Below are 25,576 nucleotides of genomic sequence, written 5' to 3'. Positions count from 1 at the left end.
TTTAATGAAAGGATGAAAATAATTCCTTTAAGATAGAGTTCAGAATGGCAACTATATCAGGTTAAAAAGAAAGAACAATGATGATAAAGACATTTATGTAAATACAATAGTAGGATTCATTTATAGTTAGAAAAGAGTAAATCACGTCGGTTGAGATTGAACAAAAGAATAAGAATTGGGACAATCTTATAAAAACCCTCACTTGAATAAAGCAAATTGTGAAAAACTCATTAAAATTACAGCCATTGTAATAGAATAAAAGCATCTGTCCCCTTCATATACCCATTAAAATGTCACGTTTTATTACTCAGGCTCATGGACAGTTCTTTAAGTTTATAGCATTGGTAGAAGGATAGTTCCCTGGGGCTGGTACTGATATTTTCACATTCCCAATTTATTCAATACAAACTTAATCTCTAAAGAGGCATGGAGCTCGATAGATGCCTCGTGAGGTCACCCACAGGGGATCTGGGAAGATGTGAAGCTTAAATAAAGGGCCAAGGACAATCCAACCTGAGGCCAATGGCCATCTGGCCATTGAACCTTGAACTCAGGACTGGAGAAAGAACTTCTTGCTTGAGGCCAGAAGAGACACAGAGAGACCAGAGTCTGAAGGAGCTGTGTGGCCCCAAGCGGGCTGGAGGCATGGGGGCTACTGGGCCCTGGGGTTGCCCATTCTCTGGAAGTGAACAGGCAATTCACTGCTTTTTAGAGGGATTCTTTGAGGACACAAGTTGCTAGGAAAGCTCTCCTGTAACCCAAGGGATCTCAGTAGCTCAGAGCCAGTATGGTGCAGAAGGAGCCCAAGCTCTGGGCAAAATTGCTTGTATTGACCTTTTATTTTTTTCCTTCTCGCCCTCCTTGTGTAGACAACACCAGGCAATGAGCCTTGGAGATGAAATCCAAGAGCCTCCCCCCGGTGGTGTGACCACTTCTCTGTGTCTTTGCCAAGTTCCTGCCTGTTCTCCTTCGATCCCAGCACAGCACATTCACCCCCACCCAGCAGGCTGTGTTTTTACCTTGTTCCTGTTGGGTGACAGCATTTCTTCTAACAGCACTTCTTCTCAACTGGAGAATTGCCATGTTCTTCAGACCCACCAAGAGATCCTAGTTCAACGGTCTAGGGTGGGCCCTGGAGCTTCATTTCCAGCCTGTGCTCCCGGAAATGCTGGTGCAGGTGGGCAAAAGCCACACACTGGAAAACACTATTGGGAACATATGGTGGCGGCTCACCATCGGCAGGGGAGGCAGGCACCTCACTCTCATTGCAGGGCTGGCAGCAGCAAGAAAGACCGCTTCCCGCTTCCATCCTCTGCAAAGCGAAACCCCAAATTCGTGGACCTGAATTGGAAGCGACTAAAGGTATTGGAGGGAAGAAGGATTCTAATTGGGTTGGTACATCCAGCATGGCTGGTCCTTCAGGATTCCCCCCATAAAATCCAAACGGGTGATAGGGTCCCACTTTACTGAGCTGGGCTCTTGGGTGAGGAGTTTGCTCAAGGTCCCATAAGTAGCCAAGTGTCAGGGACCGTGTTCAAATCCAGAGCCGATTTCACTGAATATTTTCAAAAATTGTTTTTAATGGTGATGAAATACACATAACGTAAAATTTGCTGTCTTAACCATTTGCAAGTGCAGCGTCAGTGGCAACAATGCATTCACACTGCTCTGTAACCATCGTCATCGTCCATGTACAGTTTGTTCCGTTTCAACGTTTTCTCATGGCACAAAAAATAGGGAAGCCGAGCTGAGAGTCTGAGTCTACACATTTAGCTGGAAGTATGCAGAATGGCTCTGCTCATCTTAGTGGGGAAGGAAGGTGTTCAGGGATGAGCAAGGACAATGCCGTTAATTCACCTTTGAAACCTGCTTTGAGAAGGTAAGTGGCTGGAAATGGCTTTGTGTGACCGAGGTTGCTCAGGGCAGCCACCTTCTGGCATTAAAAGATAGTGCAACAATCCGGCGTCTTAAAAAAAAAAAACTTCAAGAAAAAACCCAAACAGTTTCTACCTTGCTAGAGGAATTGGGCATTTTGTGGCGTCTTGGATGAAACGGCAAATCTGTACATTATATACGTACACCTCTACTTATATCTCTCTATCTCCATCTCTCTCGCTCCTGTTTCATGAGGATGCTTACTCACAGCAAGGATCCATTCACGTATGATTTTAAGGACTTGCTAAAGATACTTGAATACAACTTGTTCAGGCCAGATCATACATTATCTGTTGTGGATAAAACAAGTTTGGATTTGGAATAAAAATTGAAATAGAACAAAATATTTGCTTAATAACCAGAAAATGAATGAGAGAAGTCCACATGAGCTTAATTAATTGGCTCAATATTTCTCTCTCTCTCTCTCTTTCTCTCTCTCTCTCTTTGTTGAGACAGAATCTCACTCTGTCACCCAGGTTGGTGGAGTGCAGTGGCATGATCTCGGCTCACTGCAACCTCCACCTCCCAGGTTCAAGAGATTCTCATGTCTCAGCCTCCAGAGTAGCTGGGATTACAGGCACATGCCACCACACCTGGCTAATTTTTGTAATTTTAGTAGAGACAGGGTTTTGCCATGTTGCCCAGGCTGGTTTTGAATCCCTGACATCAAGCGATCGGCCCGCCTCAGCCTCCTAAAGTGCTGGGATTACAGGCATGAGCCACTGTGCCCAGCTTGCTCAATATTTCTAACAGCTAAAAAGTTCATTTTGCTGCTCCGCTCCTCAGATCGACCTGCTCCCCTGTGCAGTGCTATAGCTGTGCTTGGGGACCATGCTGGGTATGGTAGTTTTTAGTCCTGGGATCCACATTTAGAGTAATTCTGAGATTTCTCTGATTCTCTCTCTCCATTTCTGGCCGGATCTTTTCTTACACGGGTCCTCATTCAAATCTATCATTTCCAGTTTTCCACAGCCCCCACCCTTCCCTACTACCTTACACTTGACTGCTCCCTTCATCTTTATGACCTGTCTGAGGCTTGGAATATTTGAGTTTGAGACCTCTGTCTGAAGTCTTTTGTCTCTTTGTCGCGGGGGTTTTCTTCGTGAATTGAACATGCTTTCTGCGGGAGTTATCACTACAACTCTATCCTTCCTTTCAGACCTTGCTCAAATCTCTCTGCCTTTGTAAAAATCCCCTTCACGCTCCTCCTCTTTCATCTCTAACCTTTTTGCAAGCGTATGTCTTGTGCAGTCAGTTCCTAAAATACACTATCCTATTTGTATTTCTCTATGACATATGCTTCATATGAAAATAACATAATAGAAACAATGTCCAACACAAAGGAACATTAGTTATAATATAACTCTTATGTTTGTGGCACATGATTTAAGTAAAATGACCAAAAGTTGCCCACTGACAATTGTTACTTATTTCTTCTAGGAGAGTTCTTCCAAAGTATAATTTCAAGGGGACAGGAAATAGCTGTAAATTAATAAAGTTAGATTTGCTCACCTCTGTGATGCCCTCTTGCCTGGCTCAATACTGCATTTAGTTGGTATGAGGAAAGTTCACAAAATCTGCGAAAAAGCAATGTTGGTTAAATTTCCTCTAATAATTTTTTTCCTAATCTTAATTAAGAGCTTTTAATTTATTAATCTTTTCATCACTTTCTATAATAAGCATTTCCCATTTTATTTGCGGTTTTTAAATGTGCCATTAATGGCAGAAATTAAATATTAGAATGATTTCATACTATGGTGTTATTGTCAAGCTAAGATTGGGAATTTGGTATCATTTCTTTGTTAGCATTTAAAATATCATGTTCGCTAATTATTCATTCCCTACTCGTATTCCATTGCTAAATTGCTACTGTGCGCGGAGGCTTTAGGAGTCTTCTTGCAATTTCAGTGGCTTAAGTTTTTTGTTCCTCTGCTTAAAAGAACCTCAGAGAAGAAGGCGGGGCTAAGAAGATTCCAGTTATAAAAGCTTTCCTCCCCCTGTGTGGAGAGACCAGCAGGATCCTTGGGTGAAAGAAAATCCTGCTTGATAAAAACCATCACTTACGGTATGTCATCAACATTTGCTTCTTGCTTCTCCTTAAATGTTGCCATTGCTGTAACTTGTAGAATAGTATGAGTTTGTGTCTCTGGGAGGGGCATCATTTAGGTTTTCTATGAAGATTTGAAACTAAAGGAAGACAAAAATTTAAATTCCTCAAAGAGTTGTGGGCATAAGCAAAATGCTGGTTCACAGATATATCTAATCCTCACTCAGATTTATTTAGAAATGTGGAAATCTTTGCCGGATTTTTGAATGACTTTAAATAGAGTTACAATTTTCTTTTTCTGATTGAAAGAGTTAGAAACTCCCTAAATGAGCTTTAATGAAACATTCACTGGCATCTGAACTCTGCAACAGACTATCTGAAGCAATCCTATTGGGAACATAATAAAACAAGTTTTTCTTGAATCAAGACTATGGTGAAATGTAAATTAACATCAGGAGATAATGCATTCAAAGAGTAAATATTCTTTGATAATGATAGGAGAGGGTATATTTGGCTTGTTTGTACATACAGTGTTTCCTTCCGTTCTTCCAGCCCGTTGAAACATGCTCATCATTTGTATTATTTAGAGGCAAGAGAGAAACACGGAAGGGCTGCATGAATAATTAAGGATTTTATTTCCATTTAATTTTCAGCCCACTATTGCCAGTGCTGACTTTTTCAGTGTTAGGATTCTTGAGCTGAACATAAGGAAGTGGTTATTCCTTAAGTCTATTCTATATGTGCTACACAAATATACTTATCATGATAGAAGTTTTAGCTTGTCAAAATCTCAACAGTGCAAGGGACTTACTTCCAAGGTTGTGACTTTGGATGCATATTTCTTTATAATTTGGAAAAAAGCTGTTTATTATTATTATGAATATATTTATAATTATATTACAAATAATATAATTACATTACAATTTATAATAATAATAATTATTATCTTTGTCTTGCCTAAGAACTGATATCATTCTTGGCATCTGCGAAGACAGTAGGGGTCCAGGCTCCATAGGGTTCCCGCCTTTCCTCTTATTCTAAAAGGCTCTCAGTGATAGCATCTTGGAGCATCACCTGCTGCTTGTATCTACCTCCTGTTTCTCACTTCTACTTTTTGGAGCAGGATACCTTGGGGTCAATGACTTTGGGAACCTCCACTGACTTTTGCTATTTTCCTAGTTTTCATCCATCTATTCAAACTTAAAAAAAATTTGGCAGATAGAGGCAATTAGAAAAACAGGATAATGCCTATAACAAAATAAATCTTAACTCTCTCCTGGTGGTGGCTGAGACGTGGAGGCACAGGTGCCTAGTGACCCTTTCAGGTTATTGGAACCCTTGTATGCACCACTGCCATGCCCCTGCCAAAATAAGAGTGGAGGAGATCTCTCTGGATGGTGTCATTTACATTTGAAGCCTCTGCAAGTGTTATACTCACCATTTCATGAATAATTGATGGCTCAAAGAGTGGAGATGGCTGGGGTTTGGTGTGGGGCCCTTTGGAGCATTTTCCTTAGAGCATGAACAAGTTTTTCCTCTCTCATTCAGTGTGCAAAGGAGAACATCTTGTTTCTTCCCCCACCCCAATTTAATCAGAAAGAGACTTAGAACTAGACAATCCTGCTTGAAAATGACACTTTAGGACTGATGTGACCATGGTGATAGGTGGGCTAAAAAGCAACTTATAAAACACGCCAGAAGCCTTTTTTTCTTAGGATAATAAGATAGCACACTATTTTTTTTTTGCATTGAGTTCAAATGATGCATGAATATTCTGTTGTTCATGGGTGACTTCTAGACTATTTAAAATTATTCATGACCACTGATAATAAAAACAGTACTATGGCCAACCTCTCCCCTCAACAAACAAAATGAGGTTTGTAATCCTTTGTTTAAATTTTGGCAGTGTGCTCACGTTGTTAAGATGACCATCTATTTCTTCCCAAAGCTGTATTAAAGTGGCACAAATTAGCTTAATGTTTAAGATTGGGCTCTCAGGCCAGCTTGCTTGATTTTGAATTCTGCATCCTCTACTTATCAGCTGTGTGACTTTGGGAAAGATTCCTAACCTCTCTGTGCCTTGGTTTGTCATCCATCTAAAGGAGAAAATAATAATCTATGTAACTCATGGATCATTTACATGGATCATTTACATGATCATTTACATGGATCATCAGAAACACATGATATACATGGATCCATCTTCCCATGAGTTACATAGATTATTATTTTATTACAAGTACAGTGCCTGGCATATAATAGACATGACACAATACATAGCAGTTATTTATTACTGACATTTGGATGGTGTTCCTGGTCTGATGGAGATGTATGTATGTGCAAGCAGGACAAATTGTAATGTTCAGACGTTCAAGTTGTGACTACACAAGAACACAAAGCCAAAATTGACATGATATCACCTCTTGAACATCCCATCAACTACATGCATGTGTTTTGAAAAGATTTGATTACACGCTCTGGAAACATTTTATTGTAGTTTAAGAACAAGGGGGTCCTTGGTGTGATCTGTGGCCCGGTGGTCCTCTAAATGTGGTCCTGAGGCCACCTCATCAGCACCTGGGAACTTTGCTAGAGATACAGAATCTGGGGCTCACTCCAGACATCTCACGCTCTGAGGTGGGGCCCAGCACTCTGGGTTTTAATGAGTCCAGTGAGTCAGGCTGCAGGGTGATGTATAGTTTCCTGTGTGAGAAACTGTAGGAACTGTTGGTCCTTAGTTTGTAAGTGCTGTCTCTCCTGATAGGTACGGTAGGTCTATTGCGAAGTTTTGAAAAAATGTGAACGGTATTTCAAGAGTCCATTTTGATTTTAATTTTTACTGAGGTTATCTCTATGGTGGTCACTAAGAGTCCATTAAATTCATCAGGCCTATTTGAAATTTTTGAGAGTAAAGACCATCAATAGAAATAATTGAGATTATTGAGTAAGGACACGAAAGCAAAGCTTTACATAGTTAAACAAGTAAATCCTAGAACTGGACAAATCCTTAGTTCTCTATGAAGGTCCCATCCTTTGGGCCTGCCATGGAGATAACTCCATTGAATTGTGCTTTAATGGCATAGCTTCAACTTGCATTTAGGACATTCTAAGAAACAACCAGGCTAAGTTTAGTGCCTTAAGTATTGCATGGCTGTGCAGGGATATTTACCACTATGTGGCCCAGTGTCCTTCTGGCATAGACATTTTTCTTTTAACTTATTATTTTGAGATAATTATAGTTTCACAGGAAGTGGAAGAGGAAAAAGTGTAGAGAGGGTCTGTGTACTCTTCACCCAGTTCCCCTCAGTGGTGACATCTCACATAACTATCATACAAGATTGATACCAGAGAACTGGCATTGGCACAAGGCAAAGGCTTTATCAGATTTCACCTTTTTTGTTTTGAAATGGAGTCTAGTTCTTGTCGCCCAGGCTGGAGTACAATGGTGTGATCTTGGCTCACTGTAACCTCCGCCTCCTGGATTCAAGTGATTCTCCTGCCTCAGCCTCCTGAGCAACTGGGATTACAGGTGCCCACCACCACACCTGGCTAATTTTTTGTTATTTTTTTTAGTAGAGATGGGGTTTCACCACGTTGGCCAGGCTGGTCTCGAACTCCTGACCTCGGGTGATCCACCTGCCTTGGCCTCCCAAAGTGCTTGGATTACAGGCATGAACTAACACGCCCGGACCCAGATTTCACCACTTGGACATGCATTCATTCATGTGTGTATAGTTTAATGCAATTTTATCACATGAGTAGATTTGCGTAACCACTGCCACAACCAAATTTCAGAACTGTTCCATCACTGGAAAAGCCCCTTCACCCTGCCCCTTTACAGTCGCCCCATCCTCCCCAGCCTACTTGTCCCCAAATGCAGGAGTTTTTTTCACCCTGGTCTCTGTATCAGGGAATGTGGGTTTGAAGTTAGTTCATGGATGCCATGAAGCTTGTAACTGACTGTGTTCATCCTGTCAACCTAAAATAATCAAAAGGCTCGGGATCCAATTTAAAAAGTTTATTCAAGTGCAAAGATGAGGGCAGCCATCCAGATAGCAGAATGACAGCAAAGGATGGTAATCACTGCTCCTGGGATGGGGAAAAGGGAGGATCATTTATACAGGCAAAACCAGGGGTGCTGAACAGAAACACATTTTCTTTTTTCTTTTCTTTTTCTTTTTCTTTTTTTCTTTGAGATGGAGTCTCATTCTGTCACCCAGGCTGGAGTGCAGGGGCATGATCTCAGATCACTGCAACCTCCCAGGTTCAAGGGATTCTCGTGCCTCAGCCTCCTGAGTAGCTGGGATTACAGGTGCCTGCCACCACACCGGCTAATAGTTTTGTATTTTTAGTAGAGATGCGGTTTCACCATGTTGGACAGGCTGGTCTCGAACTCTTGACCTCAAGTGATCCACCAGCCTTGGCCTCCCAAAGTGTTAGGATTACAGGCGTGAGCCACCATGCCCAGCCAGAAACACATTTTCTGTATGAAGTCTGCTGTACAGATGTAAGATTTGATTGACTACTATTGTTTATACTGTAAGGGGGTTGCTTAACAGTCAATTGTAAAGAGGTTACATTCGCAAGGGTCTCTGTCTCCAACATCAGTAAGTCTAGGTTAAAATGAAGGACAGGGAATCTGGTTAAGGAATAACATCATTTGGTTTTGCACAACCCTTGCAAAGGTTAGTCAGAAAGGGTTGTGCAAAAATAGCCATGTTATGTGACTCTGTTTTCAGAGCTTCACTTTCCCCCTTGGCATAATCAACCTGGAAGGTCCTAAAATTGTATTTTCTTTTTACAATCCCTTTGCTTTAGCCATTAGTAAGTTTAGGGCATGATTTCTAGTGCCCCCTGAGGACCTCGGAACAGGCTTCCCCTGTGGCTGGATAAACCCCTCACTTAACCAGTCTCTTTCTCTTATTTTATCCTTAGCTCACTTATTTCTCTTTGGTTCCTTTGTTTTATGTAATATTTTAGTAAGTTTCTTTAATTCTTTGTGCACTGAGATAAAATATAAGCATTTACACTGAAAACGAACCTCTACCACGTCATCTCTACTTATTATTTATATCTGATATTTTCCCTTCAGCTTCTCTGTCTCCCTTTCCTGAACTGCCTAAAGTTATGTGAGTGTTTGCCTTCCTTGTTCCCCATTCCTGAGTGTGTCTTTCTACTGCACTCACAGCTGAATTGGCTCAGGATACGATTCCTAGATCACAATCTTTTCCCTCTTAAAAAAATATAAACACTGTTCCATTTTCTTCTAGTTCATAGTATTGAAGAAGAGAAGTTTTATACCAGCTTGGTTTCCTCCTTTAGTAATTTTTTTCTGCTATATTGCTTGTATGTTTTTATGTTTATTCTGTTTTTTTGAGACGGAGTCTCGCTGTGTCGCCCAGGCAGGAGTGTAGTGGTGCGATTTCGGCTCACTTCAAGCTCCGCCTCCCAGGTTTACGCCATTCTCCTGCCTCAGCCTCCCGAGTAGCTGGGACTACAGGCGCCCACCACCATGCCTGGCTAATTGTGTGTGGTGTGTGTGTGTGTTTTAGTAGAGACAGGGTTTCACTGTGTTAGCCAGGATGGTCTCGATCTCCTGACCTCGTGATCCACCTGCCTTGGCCTCCCAAAGTGCTGGGATTGCAGGCGTGAGCCACCATGCCTGGCCGTTTTTATGTTTATTCTTATACTTAAATGATTTCATCTGGATACCTCCGGCCCTGTTACTTTTGCTTGGTAGCGGACCCAGTGAGATTCTTATTGTGAAGACTCACATCTTTCTTTATCTCAGGGAAGATTTATTCTGTTGATTTTTTGATGACTGTGTCTCTTGTAAGTAGAACAGTCTCTTCTTCTGAAAGGCCTGTTACTGACATGATGAATCTCCAGTGTTCTCCATGGCTCCTCTAGCAATGGCCACAGCCAGGTTTGGTGCAGCTGTACCAAGGGGTTTTCCTTCCTTGGTGGGGTGGGTTAAAGTGGAGAAACACAGCCCCACGTCCCCTGCTGCCATGTCCCCTGCTGCCAATGCTCTGCCTACCCAATGCTGCTGGCACCAGGTTACCACGCGGGGCTCCATGGGTCGGCATCCACTGCACATCTTGAGCACATTCTCTGGTTTGACATTGGGTCACACGATGCTGCCAGTCTTTGCCACACCTGATTAGGGTGCCAATTTCATTAGAAATAAGGATGACTGTCAATTAAGTATTTCACTGGTGCGTCTTGAGACTTCTAGTCTCAGCTTCCATCGTGCCTGGGGAAGCACCTCACTCTCTCTCCTGCCTGTGGAGGCTGTAGCCAGAAAACAATAAAACAATGACAACAACAAACTGTCCAGAGCTGGAAAAAAACAAAAACAGCCAAAATTGAGTATGCATGTAAAGAGAGCTTATGATCAATGTAAAAATTTTGGACCAGTATCTGGTTAGAATCAGTAAAATACCAGGACTTCAGAATCAGGGGAACATGCCGGGCAGAAAGAAGAGCAGGGAGGCTGCCATCAGGATTTTCTTTATCAGGTCAAAACTCTAATAAAAACAGAACTCTTTTTATGGTGTTGGGGGGAAAAGTGTTGAATGAAATAAAAAGACATCCCCGTGGATGAAAAGCTTCTCACGGGTTCCTCCTAGGCTTTGCTGTGCTCAGATCATCCCCAGGGACCTTCTCCTGACACTGACCAAAAAGTCCAAGGTGGGCGAGTCAGGAGCAGAAGGACTCATGCTGGGCATGGACATCCCAGCCCTTTGCCCATTTTTTTCCAGGGAATTTTGGATCACTGGATCTGGCAGTGTGATTTTGTTACTTCTCCCTGGCACGTGATGCACCAAGGGATCGGCTTTCTCCGCCTGCCTTTCCCGTTCACTCTTTTTCAGGGGCATCTCCTTTTCAGCAGACCCCTTCCCTCACTCTCCAGGGCCCCAGGCGCTCTCTTCCCATATTGCTTCTCTTGGGCCTCAGGCCTTAGGTTCCTTCTTCCAATGCTTCTTCCACTTCCGAGACTGAAGTCCTGCCAGAATGTGTCTAGAAGATCAACAAACTTGCAGTCCTGGGATAGCTGTTTTCTAAGACTGTATGCCAAGACCCAGAGTCAACCAACTTGAATATCAGCTGGTCTCAGAGAACCAGCTGAGACTACCAGCTGCTGAGAAAGGCATCCGGAATGTCAGAGGAGGGCTATTTGTTGCATCTGTTAAATGACTTCCCAATGTTTTGTTTGATAGAAATGTGATTTGAAGGCAAAAATACCCCTTTTCTGGTGCAATGAAATAAACAGTTTTTCATTTCAAGGCAAATGCAGTCACTTCCTAAGCATTGGTGCCCTACTTAGAAGCAATTTGCTGTAAGGGAATAATAGTGAATACCTTGCAGGATTGATTTGTGGTTTTGCAATAATGTATGTAAAGTGCCAATTAATACTCTCAGCTTCTCTTTGAAATGCCTGGGGAGAGAAGTAAAAGAAGCGCTTGTTGTTTTAAACAGTCTAGACCAACCATTCGGAGTGCGTTTTAAAGCAGTGACAGTCTCTGTGGCATGGGAGGCCTGTGGCTGGCCTGGGATGGGCGATCTGGACGGAGGAGTCATGGTCGCTGGGCTGAGGGTCTGAGAGCGGAGTGTGGCTGAGTGGTGGGTCTGCTCTGTGTCTTAGACATTTCTGCATTTGGGAGTTATAGAAGGTGATGTGGAAGTAGTTTGCAAACCGAAGGAGGATTTGCGAGGGGGTATCGATTCAATCAAATTATTCGTCCAATAAATATTCATGCAGATCTCCTTTATGCGCTGTGCCAGGCCCTGGAAGTCTAGTGGTGAACAAGATACAGTCCTTGGCCTCAGCAAGTTAACAGGGGTCAAACAGACCATTGAACAAATCATGATGCCCGCAGCTTGGTGCAGGTTGAAGGGGCTACAGAGGCAGGTGAACGCTTGCCCAGCCTGGGTGTTGTGGGGCATCTCCCTGAAGAAGTGATGAGTGAGCTGAGCCTAGAGGATGAGCAGGAGATGACAGCTGGAGGGGTATGGGGAAGAGGGCTCTGGACAGGGTGTGGGACCCCAGATAGGAAAGGCAGGCCCAGAGAGAGAGGGAGGTGGGCACAGCCGGGCCGGAGAGGTGGAGACCAGCAGGACCCCTTGCCAAGTGCAGAGACAACACGAGAGCCTTGGAAGGGGTGAGGAGGAAGGACTGCCACTGGGATGTGGTGGGACAGACAGGGAGGAGCTTGGAGCCAGGAGGAGGGGACTCAGGGAGACACGGCGTGCAGGATGGTGTTTTCATTTACTGTGTCTGCAGGACAACCCTAGAGGTTGAGTAGGTATTGACGGGTTCTGTCTCGAGCTTGGGATATGGGTCTGAGTTAGAGTTTGGGAGACGAGGAGAGAGGGGCCTCCTGAAATATGGGATGTGGGCATCTTAGAGTGAGAAAAACAGAGCGGGGACCCGAGGAAGCATTGCATGACAGATCAGGTTTTGCAATGCCCAGGTTCGCAGCCTACTCCAGAGCCCAAGAGGGAAGTCTTGGGCATTAGAGTTTCAGGATGACCTGGGGCATGCTGACCCCCAAGCCCTACCCACCACCCTTCAGGGGCAGGGGTCTTCTCTTCTGCCTGAGGTCCAAGTCCTCTGGCCAATACAGGCTGCTAGCCATAGACTGCTCTGTAGATTCCCCTCATTCTCAATTTATTACTTAACAAGTAGTTATTGCAAGCCCCTCAGATGTAGTGCACTGTGATGCATGTGGTACAGACTGCCATTTCAGAGCTTGTAGTCTGGTGGGGCCATGCACTCGGCCACTGCAAAGAGGGGGCGCCCAGGAAGGGATCCTGACTCAGGGGTGAGGGTCCAGGGAGAATGGGCTGAGGGGTGGAAACACTATCTGGGTCTTGGAGGGTGAAGAGGAATTAGGGGCAGGGGCACAATTACTGTGATGGGCTGAATGGAGTGTGGGACATTGCATGTGGCAAAGGGGAGAGGGTGGAGGGAAAGAGGTATTGGGGTGAAACTTTGAAGGAAGCCCTTTTACTGTTTGTAACCCAAACTTATCCCCTCCACCCATCGCCACAGAAAAGATGTCCTTTGGGGGAGCCAAGCTCAGCATGAGGAACAGAAGGAACGGCACTCTGGACAGCACCCGGACCCTGTACTCCAGCGCATCTCGGAGCACAGACTTGTCTTACAGTGAAAGCGTAAGTCATGCGCATCACCTGTTTGAAAGGTTTCGCTGTAACCTTCATAAGGCGTTAAATCACGCATTTGCACATTGACTTTTAGGAAATTTTAAATGCCATGTCTTCACAATCCCTTTCACTACTTAATGCTCAGTGCTCTTGGTTCTGGTCTGGGTCTTGAATCTCAGTCCCTTCTCCAGCTCTATGGCCAGGGTCTCAGTTTGGGTCCATCTGCATTTGTTCTTGCAATGGCCTCCTAGCTGCACTCCTTCGTACCGTCTCTCCTGGTTCCAAGCCAGCTTCTACGCTGCCTTCAGGACACAGACGTGCCCAGTCGTGGCTTCTTGGGTGAGCTGGAGTTGGGTTAGGTGCCAGCGGGAGGTGTGTCCTTAGCACCTCTCTGCCACTCTGTGCCTGGCTTTGCTGACACTGGGCTGAGTTCCCTCCTGCAGGTTTTCCACCCGCTCTCAGATCCTGTCCAACACTCTCATTTGTCAAGAAATTAAGACAACATTCCAGCCTGACATCCAGTTCTCCCGGACTACAGTGTTAAAAAGTCAGGATAGTGCCTAGCTTTGGAAAGTAGGAATTGGTGGTGGGGGGCAGTTCTGGGGTGTTGTTTAGGATTTTGATCTCACTGGTGGGTTTCATGGGGGCTGACTTTGTGATCTATCATTGAGCTGTAAGAAAACACACACACAAACACACACACAAAAACCTGCTCTCCCCCAGCTTGGGTCTGCCTCCCAGGGCCCGGACTAGGCAAGTGAGGCACCCCTGATGCAAAAGTTAAGGAGGTGCCAGTCCTCAGGGGCTGCCCCTGCACTTGCATGCCTGCAGGGACTGAGCACCTCCTTACACTTGCTCCCCAGTCTCACCTCAGTCCTGGCCACGGGAGAAGCAAACGGTGGGTCAAGGGCAGTGGTAGCTTTTCCAGTGTTTACCCCCTTGCTCTCTTCCTTCAACCCCAGTGACGAAGCACCTCTGGGAGGGCCTTTCTGGAGGGATCCACCTGGCCTCAGCATCGGAGCCCTGGAGATGGACAGAGGCTGACTCTTTCTCGAGCCTGCTGCTGTGACCTCCTGCTGGATGGGTCTCCTCTCCTCAGCCCCTGCAGGTCACCCCCTCCCAGATGCAGGCATCTCTATGGGTAGAACTGCTGAGGCCACGCAGGAGCATCTCAGCTCTGGGGGGTTCCTTTTTGCCCCCAAGCACACGCACACCTCTGCAAAGTGCATTTTCAGAGGGTTTTTTAAGCAACAAAGCAGTTTTTAAAAATCATCACCCTTCCCTCATGATCATTGATTACACAGCTTCCACAGCTGTTTTCTTCCTTCCTGTTAAGTAGACTTGAAATTAGTTAAGTGGATGAGAAAATTACAAGTAAAAATGGGCATCACAGACTTTCAAAACTGTACAGGTGAGCATTGAAGTTATTTTTGCTTTCAAAATGTTTGTGTTGAAAGATACATAGAAAAGAATGTATACAGGTGAATTTCCAACTTAAAAAGAATATTGAAATGAATGCTCTTGTGCCCACCACCCACTTGAGAAATAGCATATCGCCCCCATGTGGCCGCCCAGTTGGCTTTTCCTCTCTCCTATCAGAGGTTATAACCACTATCCTGAATTTTGTGTTACCCATTCCTTGCTTTTATTTATAATTTTATGACTTGAGTATATGCATCTCTCTAAACAATACATTGTTTAGTTTCGTTCTGGTTTGAACATTTATGGAATTGTACTATGAGTATTTTTTTGTAAGTTCCTTTTTTTTTTTCTCAAAACTGTTTTTGAGATTCATCCACGGTGAGATGTGTAACCATTGTTGATTTATTTCACGGCTGTGCTGTGCCCCACTGTGTGCTTATGTTTATTTATTCAGCCTAAGGGGGATAGCATGTGGGTTTCCGGGCTTTGCTATTAAGAGCAATACCGCTTTTAACATTCTTAGATGTGGAAGCCATGTCTACCCGGAAAATATTCTTTGAGTTGAGGCTTGGTGGGTGAAAGTAAACATCTCTCTTTCATGGGGTCTGGGTTTAAGACACAGGACTTATGGGGAAACTTATGTTCAAAGGATTGGGAAGATAAGGCACGTGGTCACCTTTCTCTCATACCATAGGACTTGCAGGGGCAGAGGGTGAAAGGGAAGGGGGCACATTGTGAACTTCATCCAGGAGAGGGGACTTCCCCCTTTGCAGTGCATGGCTAGTGGCAGCCTTGCTGGGGGAGGGTGGGGGGATAAGAAGTCAGGGCTGGCTCTGGTGTCAGTGGCATGTCTTATGAGGCCACCTGTGTGTAAAGCTGTCTGAGAACTCCAGCTACCAGTAATCTGGTGAGCTGTGGGAAGTGGCATTGGATTGCTGGGGAGAGGAAGCTCCTAGCAGCCCCACCTCCCCAGGGAAAGGCAGCCCTCTGAGGCTGAAAATTTATTGCCAGGCAGCTTTGCCAGGCATTCTGAGTGTGCAAGTCATTCATGGGACAATCCTGCCTTTCTCCACCAGGGACTCTTCCTCAGGGAGGTAACTTTACTGGCAATAGTGGACAACGTTCGGGAATGGCTGTATCTGTTTACTTACCCATCCGTGCTGGGCATGAATCCCACTGCCCTCCCCTTCAACCATGCTGGGTGTTTATTGCCTTTGATATTTTTGCTAACCTGGTGGGTGTGAAATGGGATCTCACTGTGGTTTTCCTTTACATTTGCTCATTGTGAATGAGGTTGAGCTTCCTTTCATGTGTTTATGGTTTATTCTCTCTCAATGAATGCTTACTCTTGTCTTTGGCCATATTTTTTTCCATTGGATTGCCTGTCTCATTCTCACTGATGTATGGTGCTTACATATTCTGGCTACCAATCCTATGATGTTTCCTACATGATGCAAATACCTTCTTCCACTTTAAGGAGTGTAGGTATTTTTAAAGGAGTTTTCATTTGTTTCCAAATAGTTTGCTTCTGCCAACTTAAGGGAAGCTTTTGGTTTATAAAGGCTTTTGGTTTTTTGTCAGAATTAGGTCCCAGATGTGCCTAACTACCTCGCTCATGGAGGGATAAATACAATTATGAAGGGTTTTTGGAATATGTCTTCTTTTAAACAGCAAGCATAAGAGGAATGGGAATCTGCATTGATATATTATTTATGAAAAACTATCATCCAATGCCTATATTCTCCATGGTAGCCTTAGAGGTGGAAAAACATAGTTTATATGTTTTTATATTATGTTTAATTATGTTTTTAAAACATGATTTATATTTATTTATAATACTGTTTATATACAAGATAAGCCCAAAATACTTTTAGAAAAATTTTCCATTTAGTTATAAAAATTATAATGTCTGCATCTTTAAAAAAAGCTTTGTGTATTCTAAAGGCATGAACCAATGCTGGATGCTATGAATATGTGGTAAAGTCTTAAAGCCCTTGAAGTGGGGTTACATCATATTTGGTATTCATTAATATCAGCAAGGGGTGAGAATGAATTAGTAATGTGTTATTCAATGTGCTCTCTCCGAAGGACTTGGCGAATTTTATTCAAGCAAATTTTAAGAAACGAGAATGTGTCTTCTTTACCAAAGATTCCAAGGCCACGTAAGCTACCATTTTCCCTCCATTTTTGCTTTCCATGTTCAAAAAAATTATCAACCACCATTACAACAAACAAACGAATGCTCACTGGTTCATTATTAAAGATGCCTTCGTCTCATAATTCTCAGAAACATTGTGTGGGCAGGAAGGATCTGGCAAGGAGCTTGTAGTTGTTACTTAGAGCTATACAATTCTGTTTGGTATTTTCAACTTTGGCAATAGTGGGAAAAGTCACTGAGGGAGGCTGTCACTCTCTTCAGTCTTCCCATGAGATTGGGAACCCACCTGAGTGACCTTGGTGAGGAAAGTTGTTTTACAGCAGTTGGCTGGCAATACCATGTATGTGTACATATGTCCATCTTACTGGCTCCTCCGTCAGGCTTTTCCTCCCCGCTGTTGACTTTGGGTCTTTCCTTCTAACTGAGTGTTCATCTGCTCTAAGTCTCATGTGTTTTGGAACATTAAGGCTGGGTTACAAAAGCAGGCTTCACCAACTCAGCCTACAGGAGATCTTCAATAAATGTTGATGAGCAAATGAGTGAATGGGTCGACTAGTGCTCACCCCTTATGCAGAAGATGCATTTGAATCTAATTAAACAACTTTAATCCTACCTCCCACTCTCCTTATTCCTCTCTGCCCCTTCTTCTTTTTTTGTTGGCTGGCAATGCAGGAAACAGTCTAGCTATGAATTGGAAGTTGCTGCTGTAATTTATAATGAAAAGACCCTCTGTTGAACAGAGGCAATGAACAGAGGAAGGATGTAGAAATAAGAAAAAAGCTTTGGAACCAGTTTTGGTTTCGACCTTGACTTGGCTGGCCTTGAGCCAATTATTCTCTTTTCTAAAGCTAATTCTCTTATCCTAAAAAGCTAGCAAAAGTATACCTCATGGGTGGTGGTGGTATTCAGTGACACAGCATATAAAATACCTACCATAATACTTCAGAGCATAATTCTTACTCCATGTGAATTAGAAAATGAACATCAGAAAAACTAAGAGATCTCTGCTTTGTCACTGGTATAAACTTACGCATCATGAGTCATTCCGACAAAGTATAAGCTCTGTAAGTCCACTATTTATCCCCTGTATGTTTCATGAATGGGACTTACATACTGGGTTGCTAATACTATCAATCTCCTTGCAAGGAAGCTGTTATTATCTTTAAGGCAAGTGAGGCCCAGAGAGGTTCAGTATTTTACCCATGGTCACATGTCCAGTGGAAGAAGGATGAGAGACTTGAGCCCAGGCTTTCTGATTCCAGGGTTGTGCCTTTTCTATACCCTCAGTTGCCTCCCTTTCTAAGAATGACATTGCTTTGGGCAGAACAAATTCCTCAACACGTTCTCAGTTACAGATGTTCAATCTAACTGGCATGAGTGGAAGCTGGAGGGGGGATTCTGTGGGGTGTGATAATGGGATCTTGTGGCTGAAAAGCACAGCCCGATCCAGGGCTTCAACAATGTTGCCAAGACTCTGTTTCTTTCCACCTGTTGTTTCTGTCCTTCTCTGATGGACAGGCTCCTCACTATTGGAGGCAAAATGGTCATTGTTGGTTGTGCATTATCAGCTTTCCACGTGCCACTTACAGCAAAGAGGGCCTTGCTCCTAGCAATTCCATCAAAAGTCCTGGGCTGATGTTCATGGCTCTTAATGGTCTGGCTTGGGCCATGTGCCTATCTCTAAACTAACCCCTAGGGCTGGAGGATGGATTAGTTGTGTTGGACAGTGGAATATGTTGATTGGCAAGCCTTGGGTGATGTGTCCAGGTGAACCCAGTGCAGAAAGGGATGATTCCTCATGGGAAAATCAGGGCGCACTTACTAGCAGAAGGGGAAGTAGATGCAGGTTAGGGAAACCTATGGCTGTCCACCTTACAGTGCTTGATTACACCTCAAGTCTGGGTCAAAATGAAGGGAGATGTGGTGGGCAGCCACAGCCCTCAGCAACACAAGCAGAGCACAGGAACACCTCAGTTCCCATCTCAGAAGGGATGCAAGGATGCAGGATTTTATAATCTTTGAATCCCCCATATTTATTATTTCTCTCTCTCCATAGGTAGTGAGAACACTCCATGTAATCTAAGTTACCCATCAGACAAGGGCATCAAGTGAAGTGACGATTAATTATATTGATACCCTGGTTTTGCTGTTACTTGCCACACTAGATGACATAAGCTGCCAAAGTCTCTCCTGAGAGTTTCCAGGGTTGCCACCCTGGTGCTAAGCCCAACGCACCCTTGCCTCTCTACTCTGACTTCTTGTGGATGCCACTGCAAGATGGTGCCGCACATTTGCCCCTGCTGCTGTGTCCTCTGAGATGTGCTGCCAGCTTAGGAGCCACCTTCTGGCACACTATGGGTAGTAAGCTCCTAGGTCTGGATTTGTTCTAGTCACTTCTCACTTCCTTGGCCATGCTGGGTTCCAGGTAGAAACAGAAAGAATGCTACCTTCACAATAGCAGCACTGTGCAACAGAACTTTCTGCCATGGTGAAAGTATTCTATGTCTGCACCATCTAATACAGTAGCCGCTAGCCACATTTGGCTATTGATCATTTGAAATGTGGCTAGGACAACCAAGGAATGTTTTTAACTTTATTTAATTTCACTTAATTTAAATACAAAATTAAACAGCCATGTGAGGTCTGTGGCTACCATACTGGACAGTGTAGTACTACAGGATTCAGACTTGGTCCAAGGGGGTAGAACTAGGGTCTTGATGCTTTCCTGTCCTCTTCATTTCTCCTATCTGTCATCCCTATTCCTCCTTCAGGTATCTGCACTCCCAATGCCTTCCTGGCAATCTCTCTTCTCCATTTATAAACCAATTCATACAAATTGGTGCTTAGAGGGCTACCAGCCCACAGACCAGAGCTGCCAGGCAGCTCTCTTGGTCAAGGTCACCTGTGACACACCCCTACCCTTAGCAGGGAAAAGGGCTCAACAGTCTGTTTTCAGTTATAGCAAGAACAGGTGGTTCAGGGAATTCTCTCCCCCATCCTCCAATGAGCTTGGGTGAGTGGACAGATCCCAAAGGATGGTGGGACAGTGGAGGCCATGGAGAGAGAAGAGGAGCATGAGGAAGCAGCCTGGGCTCAGGAAGTGCCCTAACACTTAGGAAAGGAGAGGGCTGAGAACATCGTTCTCAATCCTGGTTGACATTTTCTTGGCCACACTGAGTGATGCCCTGGGAACTGTTCCAACACAGAGGCGAGTTTGCTGCTGGAGGGTGATTTTGGATCCAGTCTCTAGCTCAATTTGCATAGCTTTAGAAAATATTAAATGCCTGGAGAAATATTTTGAATAGGGATCATTTTCATACCGTGTGGTAATTAAGACTTTTGGTTACAAGGAGCTCAACTACCTACACCTAAAGAGGGATTTACTATAGGGATAAAGAAATGCCACCTAAGATCAGACAGTGGCCAGGCCTCTGGAGTGGTTAGAAAGAGTGACTGAGGAGGGGTACTCGGCAGGTCTCCTCTGTCCGTTCCTGACTCTGCCTCTCCCTACACACCCTGTCCTCTTCTTTCTCAGAGTAGCTATGATTGTGTTGTGGTGCCTGATCTTCCAGGTCACAGGCCCAGACCTACAGAGAGATGGGAGCAGCTCCTTTGGTCCTAATTTCAAATTCTTAAGAAAGGGATGCCTATGTCAATCCTGGATTAACTTCCCATCCTTGGGCTTGTCAATTATGAGCATTTCCACAATTCAGTTATATGAACAGGCTCATCTTGATCCTACTGTGTAGACGAGGTTGGAGAGAAGAGACAGTCTCACTGGAGTCTGTGTCAATGCACCATCTCTAGCAGGGACCTGCCCTGCTGTATCTCCAGCAGCATCCCCAACCCCCAGGAGAGCAAGCTCCTTGTGAGGATTGCTGCTGAGAAGCATTTGTTCCTCATTATAGCGTCTCTTTGTTGAGTGGCTTTGGTAGTTACCCTGGGCTTCCAGTACTTCAAGAAGATCACTATTAGCAGAGCAGCTCCAGCTGAAGCCAGTTGCATCCAGGCAGCAGAAACTTGGCCACAATTTGGCTGGGAATCTATCTGCTTCTGGAGTGGTCATAAAATTTGCCCATAAGGCAACTCATTTCTGCTCCTGTTGTGTTTTTAGAAACAGTCATAGAAATGCATATCACTATTACCAGCTTGTAAACGAAAATGTGACCTCCCACCACAGAGTGCTTTTAGAATTAATCCTACATTTTGCCATATGTTAAATAAGGTGAACAGTGAAGAAGACCTTGAGAATACAGCCTTTCTCTTGCCATGAACAGTTATTTATACTTAAGCTTGTATTCTGGAAGGAAAACATATCTACTTTACAAAAATCGTTGAGGATACAAACTATTTAAAAGAAGATCAATCAATGTATTTATTCACTCATTTTTTCATTCATTCAAAGGACATTTGCTAAATGCCCTGATGTGCCAGAAACATGGGGACAGAGAATATAAGATAAAGAGTCCAGCTGGAAGCAAACCCTAACAGGATTTCCTCAGTTTATATATTTTTGACTCAGCCTGTGCAGGGGATCCTTGCTCCAGAGTCACCATGTATGGTTGCCTGGGCTGTGCACTGCACAAGGATGCTGGGGGTGAGTGGGGTTGAATCTTGTTATCTGACCCTGCATCCTGGTACTGATCCACATCTGCAGAGGGGGATGCCTTTCCTAGTAGGTGAGTGGTGAATGCGTGGCCACAGACTTTATTGTGGGGTCTAGGACGTGGATAAGAGTGATGGAGGCACCGATCCTACCAGGACTTTGGCAACAGGTGTAAACTGGGACTGTCCTGGGCAAATCAGGGCATTGAGTCACCCACTGACAAAAGGAGAGCTGTGCCCTTAGGGCCTGTTTCAGTGACCAAACATGTCTCCCACTTTGCTGCTCTCTGGCCTTCTCGGGACAGAACTCTCTGTTCTCCTTCTCCATTGGCCATGGCCCCCTCAAATCCCTAGCACCCTTGGATCTTGCCCAAAGATTGGTCAGAGAGACAGCAGGGAGAGATGCAGAACCAAGTGGGTGGGGCAGGCAGAAGGAAGCTGGGAGGAGGGTGAACAGTGCCTCACTGAGCGGAAGTTGTTTTTGGCTAAATGGGAATCTTGGTGGTTGTTGCTCCTGTCTTTGGAGACCACATTTCTCAGGATGCCCTCGATAGAGAGGTCAAATAGTCATAGAATGTATTTTTAGATTTTTTTTTAACTGCATTTTTGCTTCTTTTCTGTTGCCACTGCCTTCATTAATCCTTGATTTGCATGTATGGCACCACCATAACCTAAGTCACCTTGAGGGAGCAGGTGCCACATTCCAGGCCCAGCGAAACACTCTGCGTCATTTCCAACCCTCATGGCAAGCCTGACAGGGGAGGGGCTGTGCGAGAGTGAAAGGAGGTGTTTTGTTTGTCCCTCTGCACTTTGCCAGCTGTCGTGCTTAGCTATTCCTAAGAGACCAACTTAAGGGCAGGAAGGACATCCAGCTCATCTTGGGCTACTGTGAAGCTCAGCCCAGGGCTGACTCAGAGTGGATTTTCAGTCAGTATCTGTCGAGTGACAGTGGTATGTTGGCAAAGGCACAGGGCAAGAGGATTTACCACTGACTGCATATCTTTTTATCCTGTTCCAATTTCCTGTTATGCCTCTGTGTCACCTAATGGATGAATTTAGTTCCACTGCATTTTTAATGAGAAGAACTTGTGTTCATTTACCGCACAGTTTGTCCTCATCTACCCCAAATTATTGAAAGTCTCTCTAGCAGCTAATGTCCAATAAGGAAAGGATGATCTCTCTAGAGTCTGGAACATTTTGGGTCTCTGCCAAAGGAATGCATCTTCCCGGTGAGTTCGGCCCATGGGAAGGATGTTTCACCTCGCTTCAGAAGAGCCTTACTGGCTGGGCAAACTGGCAGGGTTGGTGCTGAGGCGCTGAGGCCAACTCAGGGCTCCTGTGGGTTATGAACTGTTTGAGAAGCTGAATAAAGTTTCCAGATTTCTGAAACTCAGTCTCATAAGTCCCATGGACCGAAGCTAGATTCCATGAGGGCAGGGGTCTGTTCTGTCCTATCACAGAGCCAGCTTGTTGGTGAAGAGACAATAAACAACAGGGATAAAACATTAAACTAGCTTCCTTCCTTCCTTCCTCCCTCCCTTCCTTCTTTCTTTCTTTGAGATGGCATCTGGCTCTGTCGTCCAGGTTGAAGTGCAGTGGTGTGATTTCAGCTCACTGCAACCTCCACCTCCTGGGTTCAGGCCATTCTCCTGCCTCAGCCTCCCGAGTAGCTGGGATTACAGGCGCCCGCCAATATACCCAGCTAATTTTTGTATTTTAGTAGAGATGGGCATTTACCATGTTGCCCAGGCTGGTCTTGAACTCCTAACCTCAAGTGATCCGCCCACCTCACCTTCCCAAAGTGCTGGGATTACAGGCGTGAGCCACTGCGCTGGTCCACATCAAACTAGTTTCTACGCAAGCGACTGAGATGATGAAAACAGTCTGAAAATAAGACTTGAAGGTATCCTTTGTGTGTCTATTTAAGTTAACAATGCCAGTTTCCATAAGCAGGCTCAATGAAATCCTTCCTTCCTGTCCACATCACCGTGCTTATCAGGGAGAATGTGTGCAAGTGTGGCTATGCCCAGAGCCAGCACATGGAGGGCACCCAGATCAACCAAAGCGAGAAATGGAACTACAAGAAACACACCAAGGAATTTCCTACGGACGCCTTTGGGGATATTCAGTTTGAGACACTGGGGAAGAAAGGGAAGGTAAGCAGTGGTTTTCTGCTTTGGTAGCTAATTCACAGGCCAAAATGACCTGGGCTACCTTGATTTACTTGGAATGTCTAATAAGATGGAGGCAGGAGAGATGGTTAGTAAACACCAAAAAAGTGCAGAAAACGAGACATCTTGTAAAAGCCAGACAGCAGTTATTAGGCTATGCTCAACAGGAAAACTCAACAGGTAAGGACTGGATTATCACCTAGCCTCCTGTGTCCACACACAAAGCAGGCATCCATGCCACACCCATCTTGAGCCCCATTGCTACCCAGGGCCCCATGAATGCTTTTGTGAACCCTACTGTTTAGCTCTGGGTACTCTTGAGGCACATATGGCCCTGAATATGCATTCCCTCCATACTCACTGTGCAAGCTCTCCAGCAAGGTTTTGCAAAGGTGTTTAATGATGGGAAACAACCTCTCCTGCATCCTCTGTGCCCCCAGTCTCAATGAAAGCACCGTCCACAGGCTGCTCCTGCAGGGCCCGGGCCTCTCATCTCCCAAACCCCCATGGCATCCCTGGGAGATGACTCAGCCCCATCCACTGCTGACTCTCCCCAGGGCCTCTGCCCCGGAATGGGCCGATGCCCTCTCTTGCTGCCCGCAGCTCTGCTCACCTCCCTGTGGCCTCAGCAGGGCTGCTGGAGGACTCCCTAAATGCAAAGCCCACCCTGTTCTTACTCTGCTTCAAACGCCTCAAGGTACCCCTCTGCCTTCAGGACAAAGTCCAAAGTTCTCCATGTGGCCTATGGGGCTTTTCCGGGCCCCTGCAGCGCCCCCGCTCTCCCCACAACTCTGCTTTCCTTCTGTGAACCCTGAATATCTAAGACAGGTCTCAGTGAATTTAGAAAGTTTATTTTGTCAAGGTTGAGGACGCACGCCCCTGGCACAGCCTCAGGAGGTCCCGACAACACGTGCCCAAGGTGGTCAGAGCACAGCTTGGCTTTATACGTTTTAGGGAGACATGAGACAATTAATCAACATATGTAAGATGAACGCTGGTTCCTTCTGGAAAGGTGGGACAACTCACCAGGCAAAGGCGGGACAACTCGAAACGGGAGGGGGCTTCCAGGTCATAAGTAGACGAGAGACAAACGGTTGCATTCTTCTGAGTTTCTGATTAGCCTCTCCAAAGGAGGGAATCAGATCTGCATTCATCTCTGCGAGCTGAGGGGTGACTTTGAATAGAGTGGGAGGCAGGTTTGTCCCAAGCAGTTCCTAGCTTGAATTTTCGGGCCCCAAGATTTATTTTCCTTTCACACTTCCATTCCTCGTGGGTCCTTGGCATGGCCCCCGCCTGGGACTCCCAGTGCCACGATCCCTGCTGCCCCCACCCCGCCCCTCTTCTAGAAGCAGGCAAGCGTGGGCGGGGTGTTGGCGCGGATGCTAAACCCCGACCTCAGGAGAACACAGGCTTATCTCGATGCTTCTGCTCCTCCCCCCATAGTATATCCGTCTGTCCTGCGACACGGACGCAGAAATCCTCTACGAGCTGCTGACCCAGCACTGGCACCTGAAAACACCCAACCTGGTCATTTCCGTGACCGGGGGCGCCAAGAACTTCGCCCTGAAGCCGCGCATGCGCAAGATCTTCAGCCGGCTCATCTACATCGCGCAGTCCAAAGGTGGGGGTCGGAGCAGCGACCCGGTTCTTCCATTCGGGCTGCACCAAGTTTGGGGAGCAGAGGAGGCAGTTCCCGTGTGCAATTCCGGAGAATCCGGATGCTGCTAGAACCATCTGATTAATCGTTATTTTATTGAAAGCAATATCCTCAAATGAATGGACGGGGAGCTCTGGCAGATAGTGGGGGAGCGTCACAAAGTAACTCTAAATCAGCGTTAAGGTGCTTCCTTAGGGGAATTTTTTAAATCTTGTAAGATTTTCATTTTGTTATTAACACACGAAAAATTTTCCCCAGAGTTTCGGTTCTGGCGAATTGAAAAGGACCGTTGTAATTTGCTTGGTCTGTAATTGTGAGATCGGTGATGCACTTTTGAAAGTAGTGACGGTGCCACTCCGTCTCAAAAAAAAAAAAAAAAAAAAAAAAAAAAGAAAGTAGTGAACGGTGCC

The 25,576-nt window shown here is 45.1% G+C and overlaps 1 protein-coding gene and 1 long non-coding RNA gene across 2 annotated transcripts in view; one reads left to right on the top strand and one right to left on the bottom strand.

The window, feature by feature from the left end:
• Positions 1-156: 156 nt before the first annotated feature.
• LOC126932041 (uncharacterized) lies at positions 157-24,953 on the bottom strand. Its single transcript, XR_007718092.1, has 3 exons — positions 24,536-24,953; positions 3,448-3,512; positions 157-1,205 (listed from the first exon to the last, which is right to left on the bottom strand). It is a non-coding gene; the product is annotated as an uncharacterized LOC126932041 (long non-coding RNA).
• The window catches only part of TRPM8 (transient receptor potential cation channel subfamily M member 8), a 96,602-nt gene continuing 74,878 nt past the window's right edge, over positions 3,853-25,576 (top strand). The window contains exons 1-5 of the mRNA XM_050750491.1: positions 3,853-4,000; positions 13,041-13,162; positions 16,664-16,737; positions 23,338-23,494; positions 24,953-25,130. Coding sequence (XP_050606448.1) covers positions 13,046-13,162; positions 16,664-16,737; positions 23,338-23,494; positions 24,953-25,130 — 526 coding nt within the window. The 5' untranslated portion in view covers positions 3,853-4,000; positions 13,041-13,045. The remainder of the gene's footprint in view (positions 4,001-13,040; positions 13,163-16,663; positions 16,738-23,337; positions 23,495-24,952; positions 25,131-25,576) is intronic.

Source organism: Macaca thibetana, chromosome 12 (genome assembly GCF_024542745.1).
Source record: "Macaca thibetana thibetana isolate TM-01 chromosome 12, ASM2454274v1, whole genome shotgun sequence".
Lineage (NCBI taxonomy): Eukaryota > Metazoa > Chordata > Mammalia > Primates > Cercopithecidae > Macaca > Macaca thibetana.
The sequence above is the reverse complement of the archived record's forward strand: the minus strand, read 5'-3'. Positions and strand labels throughout refer to the sequence as shown.